At 32.7% G+C, this 22,203-nt stretch overlaps 4 protein-coding genes across 7 annotated transcripts; 2 read left to right on the top strand and 2 right to left on the bottom strand.

Moving 5' to 3' along the window:
• Positions 1-1,067: 1,067 nt before the first annotated feature.
• On the top strand, positions 1,068-2,083 carry LOC129300590 (uncharacterized). Its single transcript, XM_054939159.1, has one exon. It carries the CDS (start codon positions 1,400-1,402, stop codon positions 1,823-1,825), a length of 426 nt encoding a protein of 141 aa, XP_054795134.1. The 5' UTR covers positions 1,068-1,399; the 3' UTR covers positions 1,826-2,083.
• A 1,578-nt stretch (positions 2,084-3,661) lies between these two features.
• Positions 3,662-6,821, bottom strand: LOC129300593 (probable WRKY transcription factor 47). 3 transcript variants are annotated; one of them, XM_054939164.1, is made up of 6 exons: positions 6,555-6,821; positions 6,322-6,399; positions 6,051-6,224; positions 5,741-5,920; positions 5,330-5,443; positions 3,662-4,586 (listed from the first exon to the last, which is right to left on the bottom strand). In XM_054939164.1, the coding sequence occupies exons 1-6, from the start codon at positions 6,651-6,653 to the stop codon at positions 3,981-3,983; spliced, it is 1,251 nt and encodes a 416-aa protein (XP_054795139.1). In that variant the 5' UTR covers positions 6,654-6,821; the 3' UTR covers positions 3,662-3,980. The 3 variants fall into 3 exon arrangements, with proteins under 3 accessions (XP_054795139.1, XP_054795141.1, XP_054795140.1); XM_054939166.1 differs by having other exon boundaries at positions 3,662-4,571; XM_054939165.1 differs by having other exon boundaries at positions 5,741-5,914.
• A 9,104-nt stretch (positions 6,822-15,925) lies between these two features.
• Positions 15,926-17,914, top strand: LOC129300591 (uncharacterized). 2 transcript variants are annotated; one of them, XM_054939161.1, is made up of 4 exons: positions 15,926-16,268; positions 16,429-16,479; positions 16,606-16,739; positions 17,657-17,914. In XM_054939161.1, exons 1-4 carry the CDS (start codon positions 15,966-15,968, stop codon positions 17,748-17,750), a joined length of 582 nt encoding a protein of 193 aa, XP_054795136.1. In that variant the 5' UTR covers positions 15,926-15,965; the 3' UTR covers positions 17,751-17,914. The 2 variants fall into 2 exon arrangements, with proteins under 2 accessions (XP_054795136.1, XP_054795137.1); XM_054939162.1 differs by having other exon boundaries at positions 15,934-16,268; positions 16,858-17,914.
• On the bottom strand, positions 17,198-19,785 carry LOC129300592 (1,4-dihydroxy-2-naphthoyl-CoA thioesterase 1-like). The gene is made up of 3 exons (XM_054939163.1): positions 19,467-19,785; positions 19,204-19,395; positions 17,198-17,506 (listed from the first exon to the last, which is right to left on the bottom strand). The coding sequence occupies exons 1-3, from the start codon at positions 19,599-19,601 to the stop codon at positions 17,354-17,356; spliced, it is 480 nt and encodes a 159-aa protein (XP_054795138.1). The 5' UTR covers positions 19,602-19,785; the 3' UTR covers positions 17,198-17,353.
• Positions 19,786-22,203: the final 2,418 nt, after the last annotated feature.

Below are 22,203 nucleotides of genomic sequence, written 5' to 3'. Positions count from 1 at the left end.
TGTGGTAAAATTATTATCTCTTCTAATATATATTACTTCCGCATTTAAATTTAAAATATTTTTTAAGAGATTAAATCAAGGATGGATATAAAAACAATTCTAGAGGGCCAAAATACAAAATTATATAATGGGGAGACAAAAGTTAGTTTCAACATTTTTACAATTAAAATAAACCAATTTCTTAAAGTAAATTGTGGCCTGCTTGCCCCCGGTATCTTGGATTAGATATCTAAAGTATTTTTAAATATTTAAAAATGTAATTATTTTTTTAAATATCCCTAATAATAAATACATTTTATATTATTTTAAAGTAAAATATACTATTAAATAAGAATAAATATAAAAATATAATATTAATTTAAAAATAAATAATTATTTTTATTGTAAAGATTAAAATGATTCTTTTATTAAATAAAAGAAGTATCAATTTATTTCAGACATAGGTCTTGAAAATCCGCCGATGGTCTTTTGATCCAAGCTGATAACGTGTGGGCAGTATTGTTTATATTTTAACTCCACTTTTTCGCCCCGGTCCATGAGAAGCTAATATAATTTTCGGTCACAGAAGTTATCATTTTTAATTATATTTGCATGAAAAGTCAACATAGTTTAAAAACATATAAAAGCTATACATAAGAATGTCAAAGAAGTCGATGTAAAAATAAAATAAAAAGAAATAACAAATTTATTCACAAGGAATTTCCTGACATATAGTAAATGTAAATTCACAGCGCATTCCCGTCAAAAATAACACGACATGTATTGTCATAAATCATACATAAAATTTTTGAAGTAGACCATGATGTTAAAAAAATTATTTTAAAACTCAAGAAAGGTAAATAAAAAATTATAATATTTTGAATTTGATTTTTTATAATAAAAATATGCAGTAGTAATTTTTAAACAAACAAATTTAAAAACCTTAAATATTTCGTTCCCTTTAATTCATATAGAATCGGAGAAAACCGTTGCCGGATTACGGAAGGCGACCACAAGTTAGGATGCTACTTCCCAGTTTCCACCATTTCCCATAAATCATAATAATAATTCACATTCATATCCTCTCTCCTCTGTTGCCAAAAAAATAAAAAAGATATCCTCTCTCTTCAATTTCTTGAACATTGCGTTTGTTTTCTAGGGTTACCGTTGGGACTTGCCACTTGCTCGGTAGGGCCCTTCCTCGTCCAGGCTTCTCCGATGAAGCCTGATCAGTCTTCCTCCGCTTCCTGCGAGGGTTGCGGCACCACCAGGGATCTTTCTCTGTTCCTCCACAACGTTCGCTACAGAGCCACCCAACGTCGTTTTTGTACCAACTGTGTCCTCAAGAACCACCAGGGTCTCTTCTGCCCAATCTGTTTCGACGTTTACGGACGACAATCCACCTCCCCACCTCCGTCTTATGTGCCACAAGTGCCCATCCTTCGCTCACCGTTCTTGTGTCGTCGCTTCCTCCGATTCCGATTCTACTCCTCCATTTTACCTGTGCCCACCTTGCGCTGACCCCAAATTTTCATACTTTAAGTTGACCAGTGAAAACCTCACTGTCGATAGCGCCAACGGGGAGGGAGATTCAGTTGACCTAGTTGCTGCTTCTGCTCATAACGCTAAGAGTCTTAGAGCTATCGATATGCGGTCGGCCAGAGTGCTGGTTGCCGCTGCTCGGATTGCGGCGTCTTCGATGGCCAAAGCAGCATCAGCTGCTCGGATTGACGCAGAACGGCGGTGCAAAGAAGCTGCCTTGGCCCGGAAAAAAGCCAGAGAGGCACTGGAAACGGGTTGCCTATCTGGCGGCCAAGGAGAAAGATGCCAAAGGCTTTCTGCATAGTGTGTCGCTGGCCAAAACGTTGATCTCCATGCGACATAGTGTACATCCATGCCTTAAGTTCATATTGCAACGAAGTTCGATTGTTGTTGGGCTGGTGTTGATTTGTGTCTGTTTTTGAGTAGAACCACATTGCTAGATCAGGTTGACTTTGTCATTCAAATGTTGAAAATTTTAATGAGATCAATTCGTTCTTCCTTCCTTAATTGCTATCAGGACATTGCGCGCTGTAATATATGCAACAATTTTGTTGTCATTTCTATCATTGCCCATTTTTTCCTATTTCTTCTGCATAAGTACATTCTTGTTGTGGCTCAATGGATAACCCAATCTTCAGAACCTGAGTTAATCACAATCTCCTTAACCAATAATTTTGTGACACGGAAGATGCTGGTTAACTACAACCTTTGAACAAATTCAGGTAATGTCTACATGATGATTCGTTTACATCGACTCTCAATCCAGAGAAGAAGAGATGAACATTTCATTCTAATACTTCCACCATAAACTTAAACAAAGTTCTGCAGAATGAATGCAGCATGACAGCTTTGCACGTTTTTAGTCCATCTTCTTTACTTCCCTTTTGGTCCTTGGGAGGTTTTCCACTTTGAGTTAATATAATCTCTATGCGAACAATAGAACAAAATAATATCTTAAAGAAAGTTTGACTGTTTTAAAATGTTTGAGATTGGCGGCCTTGTTGCACAGTACTTCTATAAGTTATTGCAAGTTCCAATTTTCTGAAGTATTTAGCTAATACTGAATGAATCAGGGCTTTTAAAATGGCTAAACGTTGTCACAGAATTTGCATGCTATTTGTCCGTTCTTTTTCCATTCTTTGCCATTTTATTAATATCTTATATGTTGTTGCTGCCGAGGCTTTTGTTAAATTTCTACTCATCTTCCTTTGCGTACGCATTCTGAATGCCAGTTATGGCTTTGCTGTTCTTCAGTTTGATGTCAGATATCCTGTTTAGTCTGAGAATGGGGAGCAAAACTTTATTGGCTGCTCTTCATGAGGTTCAACATGCTTAGTAGCTACTTCTGGTAGCAGTAAGAATCTGTTCAGAGAATTTCTGATAGCTCTTTTACTGTGGGGGCTCAGAATCCTTTTTTCTATAACTTTCAGTGGCCTAACAAGAGTCAGTTTGTATGTGAAATATTCTGTATCTATGCTGTTATGCAGGAAATATCCTCTGATTTATTTGAAAAACCCTTCAAGGTCAATGGACATGCTCTGCTCTAGTCACTCAGTAAGGTTGCCTGCCAGTACATTAGATTCGATATGTTTCAGGAATATCCTTTGATTTATTTGGGGAAAAAGACCTTCAAGGCTGATGAACTTACTTTTGTTCCAGGGACTTGGAAGGGATACAGACAGCACATTATATATTTTCCATTCCAGAGCTATTTTTTTTTTTTTTTTAACATTTGAAGCTTTATATTTCCTTTGATTTTCTTCAAATTCAAATCGAAGTTGAAGATTTTCTAATTGTAAGTATATCTGAAGGTGACTGGATTTGGTTAGATATTATTCTAAATGCATCTCTTGCAGTGTTATGCTTTTTTCAACCTCCTTTAACTAAGTTATCCGGACCATATCATATTGGAAGAAAAGAACAATTTAGATACTTGAAAATGGCCACACACATTATATTGGATGATCTTGCTTTCTATGAGACAAGCTCACCCCATAGTTTGAAAAGCTCAAAATTTATGAACTTGAGCTGGGAGACATGACCCTTTTCTGCTTGATTTTGTGTTCTTATCGTTGGTTACAGCATTTAGAGCAAGTAACGATGAGTTTCCTTCCACATGGTTTCAGCGACACTTTAACAATGATTCTCAAAATCATTCTAAGAACGAATTCCTTCCTAGTTTACAAACAAGATTCATCTATTTAAGTGAAAAATAAAGAACCTTTCCTAATTGCCTTCAAGAACTTTTGTGTATGGCTTGTACGTGAAGTCTAGAATCGAAGGTTTGCTCTAGAATTTTTATTACAGACAGTACAAAAACCAGTGGTTCTATGAATAAGAAAAGTTAAGATCTCTTATAAAAAACTCCTACGACATATCTTGCGTGTCCATTTCTCCTTCAAGCATGCAAGCCCAGACATGCTTTTGAATTGACTAATTCCTTGGCTGCTAGGGTCAGCTCAAATCAATCCAGTGGTGCAGGACTGATGCAGCGGTGAGGGTATCTTAGAAGAAGGGCCATGCCCACTTTTACTTAGTTCATTGTGGCCGTTAAGATTTTGAGTTGCTCCAGTGAATGAAGATATTGCTGTAACAAATGCTTCTTTGAAAGAAGGATCTTCGGCTATAGCCGTGCCAACTAAATTCTCCAAGTAAAGATTTTTCACAGGCGCCATTGTGGTCAGAGGCTTATGAAACAATTTCAGTCTCTCAGATTGTTGAGCAGAGCCATGCAATGAGAAAGGAAATGGTTCGCACTGGTTCAGTGATGAGGTAGGCCATCGCAAGTTCATAGAGTTGTTCTTAGAGGGGATGGCCAAGTCCAGTGTCATTGTAGGACATGATGAAGATGCAGAGAAGGAAGCCAAGTCAGATAATAAGGGGAAGAGACCTGAATTATGTGCAGGACTAGTTGTTGAGCCTGAAAGTAGCATGCTCAATGCTGCTGATGTCATACTTGCCATGGGTCTAGCTGCTCGAGGTAGTGGATGATTATGGCTCCCTTCATAAGTGTTAATGAATACAGTATCATCCTTAGCACACCTTTGAACCTGTAACAATATGAACTGTGCATCACAATTAATCCTGCTTATACATGCTAATCAAAAAACTGACTCATACACCTTAGCTTAATATTTTAAACTGAATTGATTGATCATCGGTATAACGTTAGTGCCTTTATGACCCTTGGAGTTTGAGCCTTGCCGGCTTTGCAAGAAGTTTTCAATTCGTTTGACATTATAATAGATGTATGACTTGGGAGTTTAACTATGGTACCACTGACATCACGTAGTCTTTAAAAGTTTATCACCACTAACTTAATATTTCTCCAAGAAAATATTGCATTCATCTAGTTTTGAACTTAATTTTAAGAAAATAACGCTAACAGAATCATTTGACAAAGTTTTTATACAGATTTTAAACCCTCATAATTATACACATCACTTGTCAACGAGAGATGTAATTCCTAATCCGGCTAAAATTGTAGCAATGAAAATTAGGTCAACCTGATTGTCTGAATCATTGGACAGTGTTTTCATCAATTTAATAAAATGCTTTATTCATGACCAGTTATTATGATTCAGTTGCATAAATTTCTTCAAAAACATGTCAGTGAAGTGCATCGACAACTCAAACCCATTTCATATGTGGATGTGAAAAATAAGCTTATTAAAACAAACACAGGATTCCAGCTTGCTCTGACATCGAATGGACATATGCAAAGGTTTAAGGAAGTCTGTTTCTTTCATTGTTTTGGATCAAAGATGAAGCTGAGCGATGCTACACGGACATATAATTGTGCACGAACCTGCTTACGAACGGGACATGCATTTCCCATGCTGCAACGGTAATAAGCTCGGGGACTAGGGTTATTCTTAGCTGTCTTTTGCCCATACTTTCTCCATTGACACCCATCACCTATCTGATCATAAAATCACCATGCAAACTTGTATAGCTTTGCCTCATAAACAAAATGTTCATCTTATGAAATTATTAAATGCATAAAATTATAAAATTTTCCCCTTGAGCTTGAATGAATTTAGAGTAAAACATTCACACCTCCACGAACACTTACTGTAGAAAGTTTAAAATTGGAGCCAGAAGAGTTGTGAATAAAACTTTTGGAAACCTCAAGGGTGAATGCATGTTTTACTCATTAATATATTAATATCAATGCAGTCAGAGAGAAATATGTCCAAAATGGCATAGAAATTCATACCCGAGAAAAATCTGAATGTGCCCTTATGGAAACTCTAGCCTTCCTGCAAGATGCCTCAAATGTTTGATCTGTTGTTCTTTTTGCTCCTTCCAGTGTTACTTGGCTACTCATATGATGATCACCCTCAAGTGGCAAAGCTGATTTCTCCATCACCATGACATGATCTGCTCTATTCTGCTTCTGAGTTAATGAAACAATTATCATGTGCTCTTTTGAATAACCTCTTTCATAATATATCCTAAATCCAGATTAGGTGAATTGAAATCGTCATTATTAAATTCTTTTAAAAAAGAGTTCGATTCGGGCTAACCAGAAAATCTTGATAATTTGGAGGTGGTGGTGATGATCGCTGCTTCTGCTCCTTCTGCAAAGCCAGAAGGAGATTCTGAAGAGAAGTGTAATGTTCAGTAATCTGGTTTAGCATAGCTCTTAAATTCTGATTCTCTTTCTTTGCTTCCTCTAGCTTAATTCTCAGCGAACCGACCTAAGAATCAAAACGCAAATCATCGATCACGTCCAACGTATAAGAGGTACCAATCAAAACTCATAGCATGAATTTCCTAATAAAAGATTATACTTACGTTGGTCAATGGCTTCTCTTGATTTTGGAGATCTTTTTCTGATATATTCAGGCTCAAACTGAGAAAATTGCACCCCATCTGCCCAAGTAAGAAAATTGAAGACCGAGGGACAGTATGCTTAGTTACATATATAGATCATTCATCTGAAGTTTGGTTTTGAATTAGCCAATAGAGTATTTTACATCTTTATAAAGAAAGAGGAGAGACAGAAAACGAAGTACAAGGAAACTTACAGTATTGTCAATGGGGGTTTCTTGGGTGTTATTATCACACGTCTTTGATGGCGCTTCCTCAAATTCCAGCAATTTTCTTAAAGAGACACTTCCTTCCATTTTATAGTCTTTAAGCCTGTTACTTCTTAGACAGTGATGATGATATCAGATCTCACAAGATTACTGCATTCTGTGATATAACTTCTGAAGATCAATTATATAATGAATGAAGTGCAAAGCAACGATTTATAGTCTAATCTTTCTTTCTTACTGAGTCTATTTTTTCCAACACTCTTAATTTTCATGTTAACTATAGGTCATCTACTCCATTGGTCTTATTTATAAGGTAGAGAGAGAAGAAAAAATTTAATCCTATTTATAGAGCACTTGCCAATTTTCAATGCTCATCTTTACATTTTTGCCCTTATCAAATGCATTAAATAAAAATACCGATAATGAGATTTAAAAATATTTAGCACAGATAAAAGTGAAAACTTATTAAATTTTAAGACAAAGTTAATAAAGTTTAATCTTTCTTTCTTACTAATCTATTTTTTTCCAACACTCTTGTTAATTTCTCATGTTAACTATGAGTCATCTACTCCTCTGGTCCTACTTATAAGGTAGAGAGAGAGAAAAAAATTTAATCCTGTTTATAGAGCACTTGTTAATTTTCAATGCTCATCTTTACATTGTTGCCCTTATTAAATGCATTGAATAAAAATACCAATAATAAAATTTAAGAATATTTAGCAAGGATAAAGGTGAAAACTAATTAAGTTTTAAGATAAAATTAATAAAGTTTAATATTTTTTTAATTCCAATTAAACATATTGAAAGTGATTTATAAATAAGATTTAGAAGCAGCATTTATATTTGTATACTTAAATAAACTTAGCTGACATTGTTTTAACTTCAATAAGTGGGCTTTGTCTCAAAGGTATGAATTGTCATGACTAAACACGTTCTGTATATGTATATGTGTGTATCTGCCTCTCTCACAATATATATGAAGTGTATATGTGCATGCATGTATGTAGTATGTATGTATGTATGAGTCAATCTACAGAAGAAGGGACTAATTGTGATTCTAGATGAAGTCTTACTCTCTACCATATGAATTTTCTTTGATGAAAGGAGGGAAATCTGGAAGACGTGAAGAAATTAAAATGTTAAAAATATATATCTAAGATGAGTCACAGTCTAATAAGAAAATTTAGACAGATATATAATTAATAAAATGTAGGTCAATGGAGTTCATTATAAGAAAGTATATCAAGTGTATTAATTAAATAGTTTTTAAGGGGATCGATCTTTCACTAAGTTATGACTGCTATCTTTAACGTAGCAATTATAATGTCATCATCTTGCTTCCTCCATAGAAAATTTATCTCGTTGTCCTTGTCTAAATATATATGTATAATATATATATATATATATATATATATATATATTCAACCAGAGGCACTGCACGCAACTGCTTTTATTTAACAACGATGTCACCTTTCAACATTTGATCATATGAGTATGACTGCAGTTTCATTTTTAATAATGTCCATGGAAACGTAATCTAGATATATCCTTAGATGCAATTGAATTATGAGTTTTGTAATTAAAAAAATAGAGGGGAGATTAAAAAAAAAAAATCGAAGCCGACTTGAATCGAAATTACTCAATAATACTGAACACCAAATGATTCTATAAAATAACAAAAAAGGAAGTTTGGATATATATCATCAACCTAATACAGGATAATGACTATTAAAATAACTTTTCTCAATCAGTAAATTGATGGTTAATTAGAAGTAAACTTAAGTTAGACCTTGAATCATCAATTTAGAGAAAAAGCTGTAAAAAATAGTGTGTCATTATCTATTTATCTATGTTAGTTTCCCAGTGGTGGTTGTGTTGAACAGGAAGGAACCGAGAACTTCCCGAGGAAAATGCTGCTGAACTTCAGAGTATCACATGGGGACGTGCATCTACGTCACGGAGTATATGTACACGTGTATCATTCAACTACATGAATATTAATTACTCCCTCCAATTTTATTTTTATAACACCTTTTAAAAATAATTTTTTTATTTAAAATATAAGATACATTATAATAATTAAATTATTTTTTTATTTTACTCTCTTTTAATAAACGTGAAATTATTTAACATGGTTACATCATCATTTAAAAATAAAGATAAAAATAAAAATATATCACATTTTTTATAATATAAAGAATTAATTTTTTTAAGATATATCAAATGGTTGAACCCATCTTATCACAAAGACAGGAGAGAGTACATATAGCATTGTTCATAGGTTTAAAAAGACGAGCAAATCAATGGGATTATATTGGATTTAGCGGTAAAATTAATCCTTCATAGCGTAATAAATGTTCAAATCTCGAATAAAAAAGACAACCATAATCAATGTCCCACCGTGAGAGACGGATCCCCCCACGCTCATAGTCTTGGTTGTAAAAATTATGACGTACATATGGTATCGTGTTTATTTTTCTCATAAAAAAACGCTGTCAAGTCGAATCAAACTGATGAATGGTATGCATTCCTTGGAAATTTATTTCTGTGCGCGTCTGACCCGTGTCTGGATCTTATAGTATTCTTAACTTATTCAACTTCTTGCTATCCACTGCATTATAAGGGGAAAAAAATTTGAAAATATACTTTAAATCTATATCATGTGCACGTACGACTGGTTAATAAAAGTTAGTTTCCTTGACAGACTTAGTAATCGCAGGAAAAAAAATATTTTATAGAAGAGTTCAATCAATTTATCAGATAAGCAGCGTGATTGCATGAAATGTTGGATTCCCAGGGAATTGGAATTGTAGGACTTTGAAAGTTCAATAAATTTGGCGTAATTAGAAAGGCAAGACCTGGGCTTCTTTATACTTTTTTTTTAATTATTAAGGATTATTTTTACTCTTAAACTATTCGTGAAGCTCGCAAATGATCTTAAATTTAACTTAAGGTTAATTTTATTCTTTAATTTTAGAAATTTGATCATATAATCGCCTGTGCTCTTGATTTTTTTTCTATTAAGTGAGTTCCATATTTAAAAATTTTAATATTTTTATTATAAAATATTTAATAATAGATCCCACAATTCATTTTTTATATTTCTATAATATAAAAATATTATTCTCTCCCCCTAGTCTCTCTCTCTCTCTCTCTCTCTCTCTCCTCTTCTCGAAGGTTGAAGAGGATTGCAAGGGAAGTTGAAGTTGCATACGCATCATTCTCCACTAACACTATGACATTTTTATTATCTAAAAATAATTTAAAAGTATTGTTATAGACTTGAAAAATGTTACCTAAAGTTATAAACATCAATTTTCAAGTGTTTTCAACTTGAGTGTGGTCTATTGCTTTAAACAACAGTTTTTTTATCTTTAACCACACGGTCACACCTTTTGTAAAATTGTTACTTAAAACTATAAAAATAAGCAATAGTTTTTAAAAGTCTATTGCAATGTTTTTCAAATGTTGCTTATTACATAAATAGAAAATCTTTAAGAGTTATTCCTATCGAAAGAAATAGGTGATTCCAATCATTCTTCAAAGTTTACTTTTTGATATTATAATGCAAAATAATATATATATATATATATAAAATTAAGAGAATAAATAAATAAATTATGCAAAAAAATTATAAAAATAAATTTTTATGTGTAGAAAAACAAACAATAGTTCTTAAATATTGTCAAAAAGAATAACTATAGGCAACATTTATATTTTTGTTGCCTATTAGAATAAAGAACATTTCAAACATTTTTTAAATGTTCCCATAAAAGATCTTATATAGGCAACAGTTTTTATGTTGCCTATTTAAAAAATTTATTGCAACACTTGAAAACTATTTTCTATTCTACTTTAGAAAATGGTTTTTAAATGTTGCTAAAATTATGTTGTTTAATGTAGGGGAACAATAGCAACAAATAAAAATCGTTGCAAATACCTCCATCAACTTCTCTCCACCTTATCTGTCATCTTCTACCCCCCTTTCCTCTTACCTTTTCTCTCTCCTTTTTCCTTCACCCTTGCCATTATAGATCATAGACAATCTCATACCAAACATTGGAGACTTATTTCTACATGTGATATTCAACACTAGCATCGCCCTTCCAACTTTACTCTCTGCTCTTTCCTTTATCCTTGCCATTGTAGATCACGGATGAGCTCATACCATACCTTAGAGACTTGTTTCTACATGTGACATTCAATACTAGCATCGCCTTGGGCGCCAAGCAAATGGCCCCCCTATTTAGGAGCTCCGTGATTAGTATCTTGTGAAAGTTGAAGCTGCCATGTCCATTCTTGCTAGTATAAAACTTATCTCTTATCATCTCTTCTTTACCTTATGTCTAGTCATCTTTTAGTCACCTGCACATATAAGCCATGATAGGAGATCCTCACCACCTCTTCTATTGCATTCATCCTTCCTACTCTCTCCTTCTCTATCATCAATTCAACTACTGTATGTTGACATCGAACCTTTTTTTAGGAAAGTCACCTTTGGTCTTAACAAGCTCAACATTAGGCATGGCCACATCATCATGCTTCTCCTCCTCAATTTTCCCTATTATGCCTTCTCCTTCCTTAGAGCTTCATACTTTAGAACCATCATCACCACCAACCTATTTTACATCGTAGCTGAGGTCACAAGAGAGACAATAGCATTTACCCCTTCTTACTTTCTCTCTCCTTCACATAAAGGACCTTACATGCATGTACCGTTGTTAAGCTCATGCTCTTTTATGAAGAAATGAAATGTCTCTATTCTCTCCTTTCTTTTTTTCTTAAAAATAGAGATAGGTTAAGGATTCTATTGTTTACTTTGAATCAAGAATGAGTCGTCGGAGTTGTTGTTGATGGGAAGAGAGAGGGGGAGTGAAGGAGAGAGAGGAATGAGTCGACTTGCCAATTCGTTAAAGCTAAACTAGCTCTCTCTCCCTCTCGTGCTTGTAGCCAACTCGACTTGCGTGTCCTTTAAAGCTCTACACAAGCACTTATCTCATTAACTTTCATACAAGTTCCTAAAGAGCTCAGTTGCATCGATCACCAACTTCCTTACTGTATTAGCTTCATTTTCATTTTGAGTGTATGCAATTGCTGGTTATATAGATGATGCATGACCTTAATTTAGATGGGGACAATCTTTTGAAGAGGAGAGAGAGAGGAGAAAGGGAAGAAAGAAGGAGAAAAATATTTAAAAGTGATTGGTGGGACCACTTAAATATTTTATAATAAAAAACTAAAAAATTTAAAAATAGACCCTACCAACAAAGAAAATGAACAGAGAAAATAGCAAGTGATGAATTTAAAAATCTTAACAGTTGAAGAATAAAATAAATCCATAATTAAGTTTAGGGTCATTTGTGAATTTTTGTGCACATTTTAAGGACAAAAATAATCCTTAACCCTTTTCTTAATAAATGAATTGAATTTCAAAATTTTATTGGGATCAAGGTTAAAACTATCACAATAGTTCAATTCCTTCCGTATTTCTTTCTTTCTTTTTAGAGAAGTCTTCAATTTAATCAAGTGTGTTTCAAGGAAGCTTCTACCTTATTTTTTTCAAAAAGCTTTTGCTATGTATAAGTATCAATAGATCTAGCACTAAGGTCCCAAGCTCCTAGCCCTAAATGTTAGAAAAAAAATGGTTTGTTTTGTACTTTTGTTGGCATGTGGCAACAAATGTGATCTTAAGTATTTTTTCTTTTAGGAGTGTTAACTAAAAACTATTTTTTACAAACAAGTTTGATAAAATATGTTAACTAATGGACCCAAATGTAACACTTTTCTTTCAAACTTTTGAAAACTATATGGATAAATGTGTAAATTTAGTTATAAACTAATATTCAAGAAGTATGTGGTATACTATACTATGAGGTGGCACGAAATAAAACATGAATTAACAAAATTGTAGCGCTCAACACCTGCTATTTATTTTGAATAAATAGGTGTTTGTTGACTAATTATTTGATTGAAAAAAAAAAAGCTGTCATGCCATGTGTCTCCTCTTCAATTCTTCCCCTCTTTCTTCTTTGTCATTTGTGGACTTTCTCTCTCCCTTTACTAGTTTCTAGAACACCAACTGTGCACCTTAACTTTCATTGAGTCATTGCCATAAACCATGCCTCCATTCTAGTTATGGCCTCCAATCTTCATGTTCATTGTCTAGTTTTTATTGACTTTAAATCAATCAAGGTGGAAGAGGCTGTAAGGGAGGGCAGTGAAGGAGGAAGAGTTAGTGAGAATTTGAGCTAATTGAGAAAGCATTTTTATCTTCTTCCCCAACAGAACACCCTTAGCCCGAAAAAGAAAAGAAAAGAAAAGAAAATGAGCATTATGAACAATCAAAATCCTTTAACACTAGCACTTATAAAGATAGAGGATGATGACTTTCAATATTTTTCCCAATCAAGCTCCTTTAATGAAAGGGTGGAGGAACAAACACGAGAAGAAAGCAAAAAGGGCACACCAGACCATCTTGAAGGTGGAATTGATGGTCTGGCTAATGAAGGTGATGATTGTGAGAAACTCAATATAAGAACAGGACTAATGATTCCATTAAGACTTGATGACCTTGACATTTGTTTTTTGAAAATTGCTACTGGCTCTTATAGTGGAAACTGATAAGAGTGCTTTATATGCTATATTTTTCTTAGATGCTCAGCCACAATTATCATGGTGGATCTTTTTTATGGATTGTTTTGAAGGCACCTTAGGGCAATGTCAAATACTATCCTCACTGCTTTAGAAGGAAACTGGCCTCTAAGTTGAGGATCCATAATCAATGACAATCAACAATCATCTGTTAAGAAAGGCTGACTCTACTTGACTAAATTCCTCTCTTCTTTAAGGTGATGGTTGTTAAGATTTTTTAGTAACTCCAGAAGAAGGTTGTTTATCAGTGGGGGGGGGAGGAGTTGCACAATAGAAGTGAGAAGCCATGCAAAATAAGAAAGAGAGAGAAATTAAATGATTGTGGGTCCACAATTTTAATAAATGATCATTATTTAAAAATTGACGGCAAGTGTTTAATAATACATTTTTGATAGTTGATAATTTTTTTTACACCATCTCATAATATAGGAAGTGTAGTTATTTTTAAAAAATAATTTATGGTTAAATTTATAATTTTACCTAAAATTATGCAATTTTCAGAGTAAAATAAATTTTTTAGAGAAAACAGCATAAATTAAACTTTTAAAAGCTCAAATCAATCCTCACTTTAAGGGTTTTTTTTTTAATCTTGACAAATACCATTGATCCAGACGACATTGAGATGGATTTTATAAATGATATGTTTTGCTATAATTTTTTATTTCATATTAATATTAATATATTAACTAGAGTAAAGTACAAATAGAAGTGCAGAGTAGGTGATGACTGCAGTCAAATGTACTACCCGTTTGGTTAACCTCAGTAATTAATTTTTTGGGTGGAAATCAATTTTTAAAAGAAAATTATCCAAACAACATTCACATGAAATAATCAATTATGAGGTTAAAATCAACTTTTTTGTTATGCTATAGATAGCTGCTTATTTGATTCTCATTTTACCATATTAAAAATAAATAATTTGTCAGTAATTTTTCTTTGTGTTAAATACAATTTAATGAATTTAATAATATTAAATATAAATTTATCAACACTTTAATTTTAAAAAATAATGTCTTTTTATAATAATTTATATAGTTAAAATTAATTTTGATTACATTATTCAAAAATATTTAATTTTATTAAAATTAATTTTAAAAAAATAGTATCTAAATATTTTATATTATAACATAATTAATTATAATTATAATTAATCATATTAATTAATTATTTATAATTAATTATATTTAATTAAAATTTAAATGAGCTCGTAGTATGCCATAAGCTATTATTAGAGCCGGTAATTTGGTTCAAGCCCGACGGGCCAACCCAAACCCACTCAAAAAATTTAGGCCAAAGCTCGAATAAAATAATAATTTTTAATTATTTAGGCCTATTCGGGCAGCCCAAATAGGCCCAAAAAAATTCGAGTCAAGTTCGATCGGGTTCGGGCTTGGCCCGAATACCCGAATAGAAAAAATACATTTTTAAAAATATATATAATATAATAAATATTAATTATTTTTAAAGTTTTATATTATTTTATTTTAAAAGACCATACATTTGAGTGTTTTACTATAGTTATTTAAAAAAAAATTAAAATATTATATTTTCCTATTTTTATAATTTTTAATCAAATAAAATATTTTAAAATAATAATTAAAATATATTTTAATATTAATTTTTATACTTTAAGACTCAATCTTTTTTTTAGAAAAATTGAGTCATATACACTATTTTCTTGTCCAAAAAATTATATTTTATATTTTTTATAAATAAGATAATTAATTTTAAATTAAAAATAATTTTAAAAATAAAATTTGGGCATATACAAATTCTGGCTCTACTACTAAATAAACATAATAAATAAATTAATATTTTTAGATAATTATTTGATTATCATCCACGTCAGACTTAGTTAAAAATTAAAAATAAACTAAAGTAAATATCTTTTGTATATAGGACTTAAACAATATAAAAGTTTAAAAAAATTTTAAAAAATAATATTTTACCCATAATTAAATGATTTTATTTTATATAATATAATGATGGCTATTTTTTCATATTTTAAAAATAAAAAGTACAGTTTATCTAATAGTTGTTAAAAACTTTGAACTAATTAGGATAATAATTTTAAATTAATGGTCTAATCATAGTTAAATTAAGATTAACTTGATCATAATTAAAATAATATGATTCAATTAAAATATATAAATATTTTTATATAATCATGATAAGGATAATATTTAAATAAATAAGACATCAATTTACAAGTAAAGGAAACATTCATGAATAAATTGTACATAATACAATAAAATAGTAACAGAGCTACTTAAATACTTAACTACAAAGTTAATAAATTATTATTTTTTATTCCTTTTAAGTTAAAAAAATATTTTATGCTTAATAAAATTATTTAAAAATTAAAATTCATTAAAAAATAAAAAATATTTTAAAAAAAATTTCGAGTATTCGGGTCGGCCCGAATAAGCCCGAAATACGAAGGTGTTACGGTCGAGTTTGGCTATATGAGTTTTTTAAAAAGAGTAAGATTCTTTAAGTCCGACCCGAATTGAGTCAATACGAATAAGCTCGATCCACTCGAATTACCGGCTCTAACTATTATTTCCCTTCATGGTTTAAAAAAATATTTATTGAAGTTATCATAATTTAAAAAATTAGCAATGCTCCATCCAAATGCAAACACTCTTTGAGGAGGGCTCTTCTATTAATTCTACTGAACAATTTGTTTTTTCAGTTTTTGAATATCTTCATTTCTAAGGAACAACCAGCAGAATCGGGCTTGGAGGAATGTCGGGCCTAATGGGATCGCCGTCTGTGCTTCTCTGCATCAGTGTGCCAAATCCCCTCACGCCGCCGCCGCCGACGGCCGCTTCCTTTGCTTCACCCGTAATTTTTCGAAGATGTTCCACGAAGTCGGCATCAGCCATCTCATCGGAGTTAACTCCGAAACCAGAGACCTCCAAGTCTATCCCGCTCCCATCTACAGAGATATTGGCCTCGACTGCTCCGCCCATTCATGGGGTGAAAAATCTAGGGTTTCAACCCAAGCCTGAATTGGGGCTTCTGTCTATCTTGTTTCCACTCTCAATGGTAAGCTTACTCTGACCCTCTCTGTTTACTTGCTACCGACTTTGGCATTCGAAATAGTCAACTAGAGTTTGGAAGCATATTTTGGATACGGAATCAGAATTAGTTTCTTGTGATCATTTCTTCTCACCATAAGTTTGTCTTTTTGGTGTTTGGATAGTAGGCTTTTGGTGCATTCTTGTCAGTGGCCCTGGCATCTATTCCGACTATAATTGTAAGTTCAGAAGGATTTATTTCTTTTCTGTGTCGCGAGCTAAGAATTCAGTTGATCTGTTTTTGCAAACGTATAGCAAGTTTAGAATTGCTGGCATTTATTGGTGGGTTTTGATGCCATGCGCAGGCTTTTGGAAGATTAGGAGCTTCAATGAAAAAATTGTCTAGAGTTGCCTCGGAAGAGGTGCCTGGAACTCTATCTTCTCTAAAACTTTCTGGTATGGAGCTGAATGATTTAGCCCAACAACTTAGAAATCTCAGGTAATACTTCTCAAGTTCCGTAGTTTGGTATAATCTGTATAGAATAGATGAAGAGCTTAAGCCTTCTTTGTCAGTCTATCTCTGATTGTGCAATTTCTTTCGTTATTTTCGCTGCAAGGCACATAATCTCTGGAATTCGCACGGGAACGAAGGACAGGGACACTAAAAACGCAGGATCATCTCGGAAGAAAGAACCAGTATCCTAATTCTCAACATAGCCACAATATTTCCTTTAACACCAGCCTACCAAAAATTAAAAAATAAAAAATAAAACTCTACATCCTCCGGGAACTGCTGGCTGGTTGTCAGGACTGTTCGTTCATCTGGTTCAGTCAAAAGCGAAGCAACAAGTGAACTAGTTTGATGCTGCAATTGCAAAATGCTAAGAAAAGCTGCTCGTGTAAAAGTGTTGCTTTTCGCAGTTAGATCAGTTTCCATGCTTCTCCTGAACCTTAAGCAGTTGCAAGATTTTTCCTTGTTCATATATACGACAATACAAGAAACACGATATGATAATGTTGTGCATTGTAGGAATTTTTTGTTTTTTTGTTTTTTGACTTAATGCAATTCAGGTTACAGAAGAATTGCACTTACGAATCAAACCATATAAATATTCACAGTTTTGCATACTTCTTGAGTGCTTTGTCAGCATCTTTTGCGTGATCCGGGACTGGCATGTTGCTTAGAAGAGTTACCCTGGACGATGATACCAAGGATCTATTTTGAGAGTTTGAAGGATCTATCTTCCAGATTCTCACCTCCCACACCTGCTTCAGAATAGAGTGAAACTTGATGAGCAGGGTTTGTTTCATGACGTTTGAATAGAGTATTATATGACTGTGTTTTAGAATTTAGCCAATATGTAATTGCTCTTTATGGTAATTCCTAATCTTCTGAATATTTTTTCCCAAGGGTAGGAGGTATAGTGTGATGGCCACTGCCGAAGAGAAAACAACATCGATGGTATTTCTCATCTGTCGTAAACTAACGATGCTAAGTTGCCATATTTGAAACGGCCAATTAATTGATTGTTCACTTGAAACCAACCTCATTGTTTAACATTGAGCTGACTTTGATTTATGTCTTGGTCCAATTCTTCTATTTGCTACTTTATATTTATGTCTGCATGTAAAGTAGAAAACTTTCGATGCCAATTTATTTTGATGACGATGAAATGGCTTGCCACAAAAGGAAGAACTCAACTATAGACGTTTACTATGAAATAGCAAAACGAAAAGCAAAAACAAAAACAAAAATTGCTAAGGCGATATCATGTTTATTCAGGAAAATGTTCATGTTATGATTTACACTTTTTTACCACAAAAGCTAGTGACCAAAAGGGACTGGAATTTTCAATCTCTTAATACTAGAAGTCTGTTTGGTAATCCTCAAAAGGACATTCAAACAATACAATATAATGTATTTTTTTAAAATTCAACAAATAGTTGGATCCCTCAAACCTACTTTTATCATATGTAATCTAAAAACTAAGCGCACACTAAATTTTGCTCTCAAGTTGTTCAACAGCTTCTTTCAATCACTGGTTAAATGGACAGATTAATCATGAGATGGTCAAGAGGTAGAGATCCCTAAGACTGACTTGGTCAAGTGGTGGGGACAGGGGTGGTCCAAAAGGTGTTAATTTTGTTGAAGTGAATTTAAAACTGTTATACTCTTTAGATGACTGGGGAGAAAAAAGCATCTTGAGAAGGGAAAAAATTATAAAATTGTGTGAATAAAAATTTGGTCTATTTTAACAACAGGAAAAGAAATCTCACTCCCATAAAATGAGCACGCGCAAATGAGAAGGGTCTAAAAGAATATAAGATATTGAACCTCAACAAAACTAATATTGTTTGGGCCAACTCATAATCTTTCCGAGTATTTTTTTCAAATAAATAAATAAAATGGATAAGAAACGATGAAAATAATCCACAATGACTAAAAATAAAACCTGAGGAGGTGGTACTTTTACAGAATATATATATATATATATAATCCAGTGTTTGCAAGTGCGGTTTTGTCAAGTTATCAATTTCATTAGCTGCAGATTTAATGGAAGGGAGGATGTCAATTGTCAGACAAACAAAACAGAAGTGCGTAAGGTCATTGTTATTATTATTGGTCGGAAATTTCAAGGTGATTTAATTATAAAATGGACATGGGAGGGTAGAAATGGCAGGACCAGACCATGCTTATTTCGCGTGGCTGCCGGAGATTCTGGTTATGACTTGTGATGAAGCAGCCCCATGCATTGTTAGCGTCCCATTGTGCAGAGGGATCACTAACTCAGGTACTAACTTATTGGATTGAATCACACGTGTTTTAATTAATGTATGAAGGGATTAAAATTTTATCCAATTTATTCCTGTGACGGTGCATTGATACAAGAAAAGCTCACGTAATGCGGGAAAGGAATTAGCAGTAATATAGGAAAGAGGAGGGAAGGAAGGGGAAGGAAGACCTGAATGCTCTTGCCAACATGAAGAGGGGTGGCTTCGGCATGGACCAAGTCACCGAGCTCGGCACGCCTGAGATGATTGATGCTGAGCTGAACTCCGGCCACCCTCTTAAAACCAGAAGCCATGTGAGCTCCCATGCTTGCCAGACCCTCGGCGATCATGGCGGAAACCCCTCCATGTAACACCTTGAAAGGCTGAAATCACAAAATTTGAGTTGAAGAATGCTAGAAAGAAAGGGGGAAGATCGGAGATGAAGAAAGTGGACCTGGCAGCATTTATGGGTGACAGGGAGACGGCCGGCCACGCGGTGGGGCGACAGGTCTTGAATCTCGAAGCCAATAGCGTGAAGAGGAGCATCCAAATCTGCGGTCTTGGATGAAGAAGAGGATTGGTCTTGCATTGAATTGAATGGATCTGGCGCGAGTGATGAAGGGGAAGAGAATCGGAAATTGTTAGAGGAAGGGGTTGAAGAAGGAGAGGGTAATTTGGAGCATTCCGAGAAAGGAATGGTGGGTGGCTGGTGGTGGGTGGTGTGGGTAATGGGTTGGTGGCGAGGGAGATGAGGAGGTGATGATAGTCAATTCAATCTCCGGGGCCATCACTTCTAATCAAATTCCCAATCCTACCACTGTCTGCTTTCTAATTATCCATGCGCGTGACTCACGCTTGTCTTTTTCAGGTCATTTTATAACTATTCATGGTTAATTTTATTTGGCACTCTCTTCGTCAAGGAAGGCAAACAAACAAACAAAAAAAGAACAAAAAAACATTTGTAGAAACTACTCAATTCCATATATTGAGCTTGTGACCAACCATACATCTAAATTAAAGTAAGATATTAATAGAGTATATTAGCGTGTGATTCATGTAATTAATTTCATTTCATGAAATAGTATTTATTGTTGATGTTATCTTGTTTGAAAAATGTTACATGCCATTTTTGTAAGGAGAATTATACACACCCAAGTTTCATATAAGAAAATTTATTACTAACAAACCAAGGTCAGTTGTAGATAATCAAGTCTGACATATAAATGGAAGTGAATAAATATCTATTTACTTATTTGGAATCTGTTTGTAATTTTTTTCTATTTTTGATATATTTATATATTGGTTTTCAATGAGAAAAGTAAATTACCCATGAAGTTTGACAAGTAAAGGATTATAAATATACAAACCTTGTACTGTCATCATCAGCGACAAAATAATACAATTTATCTGAAGGATTCTTCTATGTTGGAAATATAATACAAACATTACCCATATTCTAACCAAACCAGCTGTCAATACTAAAGTTTATATTAAATTTTATTTATATAGACTTTTTTAAAGGATCATTATACAAAATAAAATTTACAAGTCATACTTGATACTATTATAAATAATAATATTACTTTATTACTTTGAAATTTTAAAATGTAATTCTAAATAATTTTACAATGCAAATTTAAAAATATCAAATTTCCCTTGACAAGACATGGGGTGCACATGGAACATGGGAATGGAATGATAGAAGGTGAACAAAGGTGCCCATGAACCAAGTTGGGCTTCAGGCCCAAAAAACCAAGTTGGGCCGGGCGGATATCAATTTGAGGGCCAGTATGGGCTGCACCGGATTTGGTTGTCGGTGGAGTTGTTTTAACTGTTTTTGTTGCTTATGCGCAGCATGGCTGATGACCTAATGTTAAACATTAAAAAGTGGAATTATTTTTTTAAAAAATGATAGTTAAGTTTTAAGAAATTAATTAATTCAAATTAAATTTCAATTAATTTCAGAATGCCAGCAAAGTTCCTTGATCTTTATTGTAATGGTAAGTGTAACAGTTCTAAAGATTTGCAAATAGGGCTTCCAAATGTGCAACTTTGTTAGAATGCATTTGTAATTTGTTTTTCAAATTCTAACAAAAAAAATTACTTTTAATGTTAAAAAATATTAAATCTAACAACTTTAAATATTTGCAAGTTTGGCTCTTAATTTTATAATTTATTTTTCAAAATTTAACAAGGAATACAAATGTTCAGTGTTTACCCTCCAATCTTGTTAGAATTTAAAAAACAGGTTGTAAATTTATTATAATAAAGTTATAAAATTAAAATATGAATTTACAAATCTCTAAAGTTGTTAGATTTAATATTTACCCTAAAGAATTGAAAAATTTTATTAATATTATGAAATTAATTAAAATTTAACTTGAATTAAATAATCTCGTTAAAACCCCACAATCATTCTTCCTTAATTTTTTGTTTATTTTTCGTGGCCCAAGAGGCAACATTAAAAGAGGAAACATAGTCTCAGAGAAAATTATATTATATTATATATGTTACAAGTAAGAAAGTGGAATCCTTTTCTTCCTTCCTTCCTTTGTTTTTTTCCCCCTCATCCTAAACTCTAGAGCCAAAAATAAAGGCTTAGCCTGGAAAGCTGAGCTTGAAAGCTCTATTTAAATAAGAATTTAGATTTTTAAAATAATTTTTTTAAATAATTGGGCTTGAAGGCTAGGTTCTGATAAGCCTGTAAAATAAGGCTCAGGTCCGAGCTGCCTTTTAAGCCTTATTATATCATTATTATTATTATTTTCTTTAGTATGACACATATTTGAAGCTAATGACCCACTCACCTGATCCTACACATATTATATCATTATTAATTTTAATTTATTTTAAAATTAATTTAATAAATATCAATGTATGGTATAAAATTTATGATATTTTTATTTTTTTATAATCATTATGTTTGTATATTTATAAAAAAATGAAATTTTTTCTAACTAAAATTTAAATTTTATTAATAGACTTCTAAATGTGTGTTATTTAATTTCTAAAAATTATGAGAATTTTAATCTTTTTTAATTTCAAAATATTTTAATTAATTTATAAGATTTAATTTTATTTTAATTTTTTTATTCTTTGACAATGAGCTCGTGGGCCCAGCACTGAATCCTGAGCATAGGGGTCGGGCTTGAGAAATGAGGTTTAAAATAAAAAATTGAGTTTTAGGGTTC

Source organism: Prosopis cineraria, unplaced genomic scaffold (assembly GCF_029017545.1).
Source record: "Prosopis cineraria cultivar Desert tree isolate PC_DT_omini unplaced genomic scaffold, ASM2901754v1 PC1666, whole genome shotgun sequence".
In the NCBI taxonomy this organism is placed as follows: Eukaryota; Viridiplantae; Streptophyta; class Magnoliopsida; order Fabales; family Fabaceae; genus Prosopis; species Prosopis cineraria.
The sequence above is the reverse complement of the archived record's forward strand: the minus strand, read 5'-3'. Positions and strand labels throughout refer to the sequence as shown.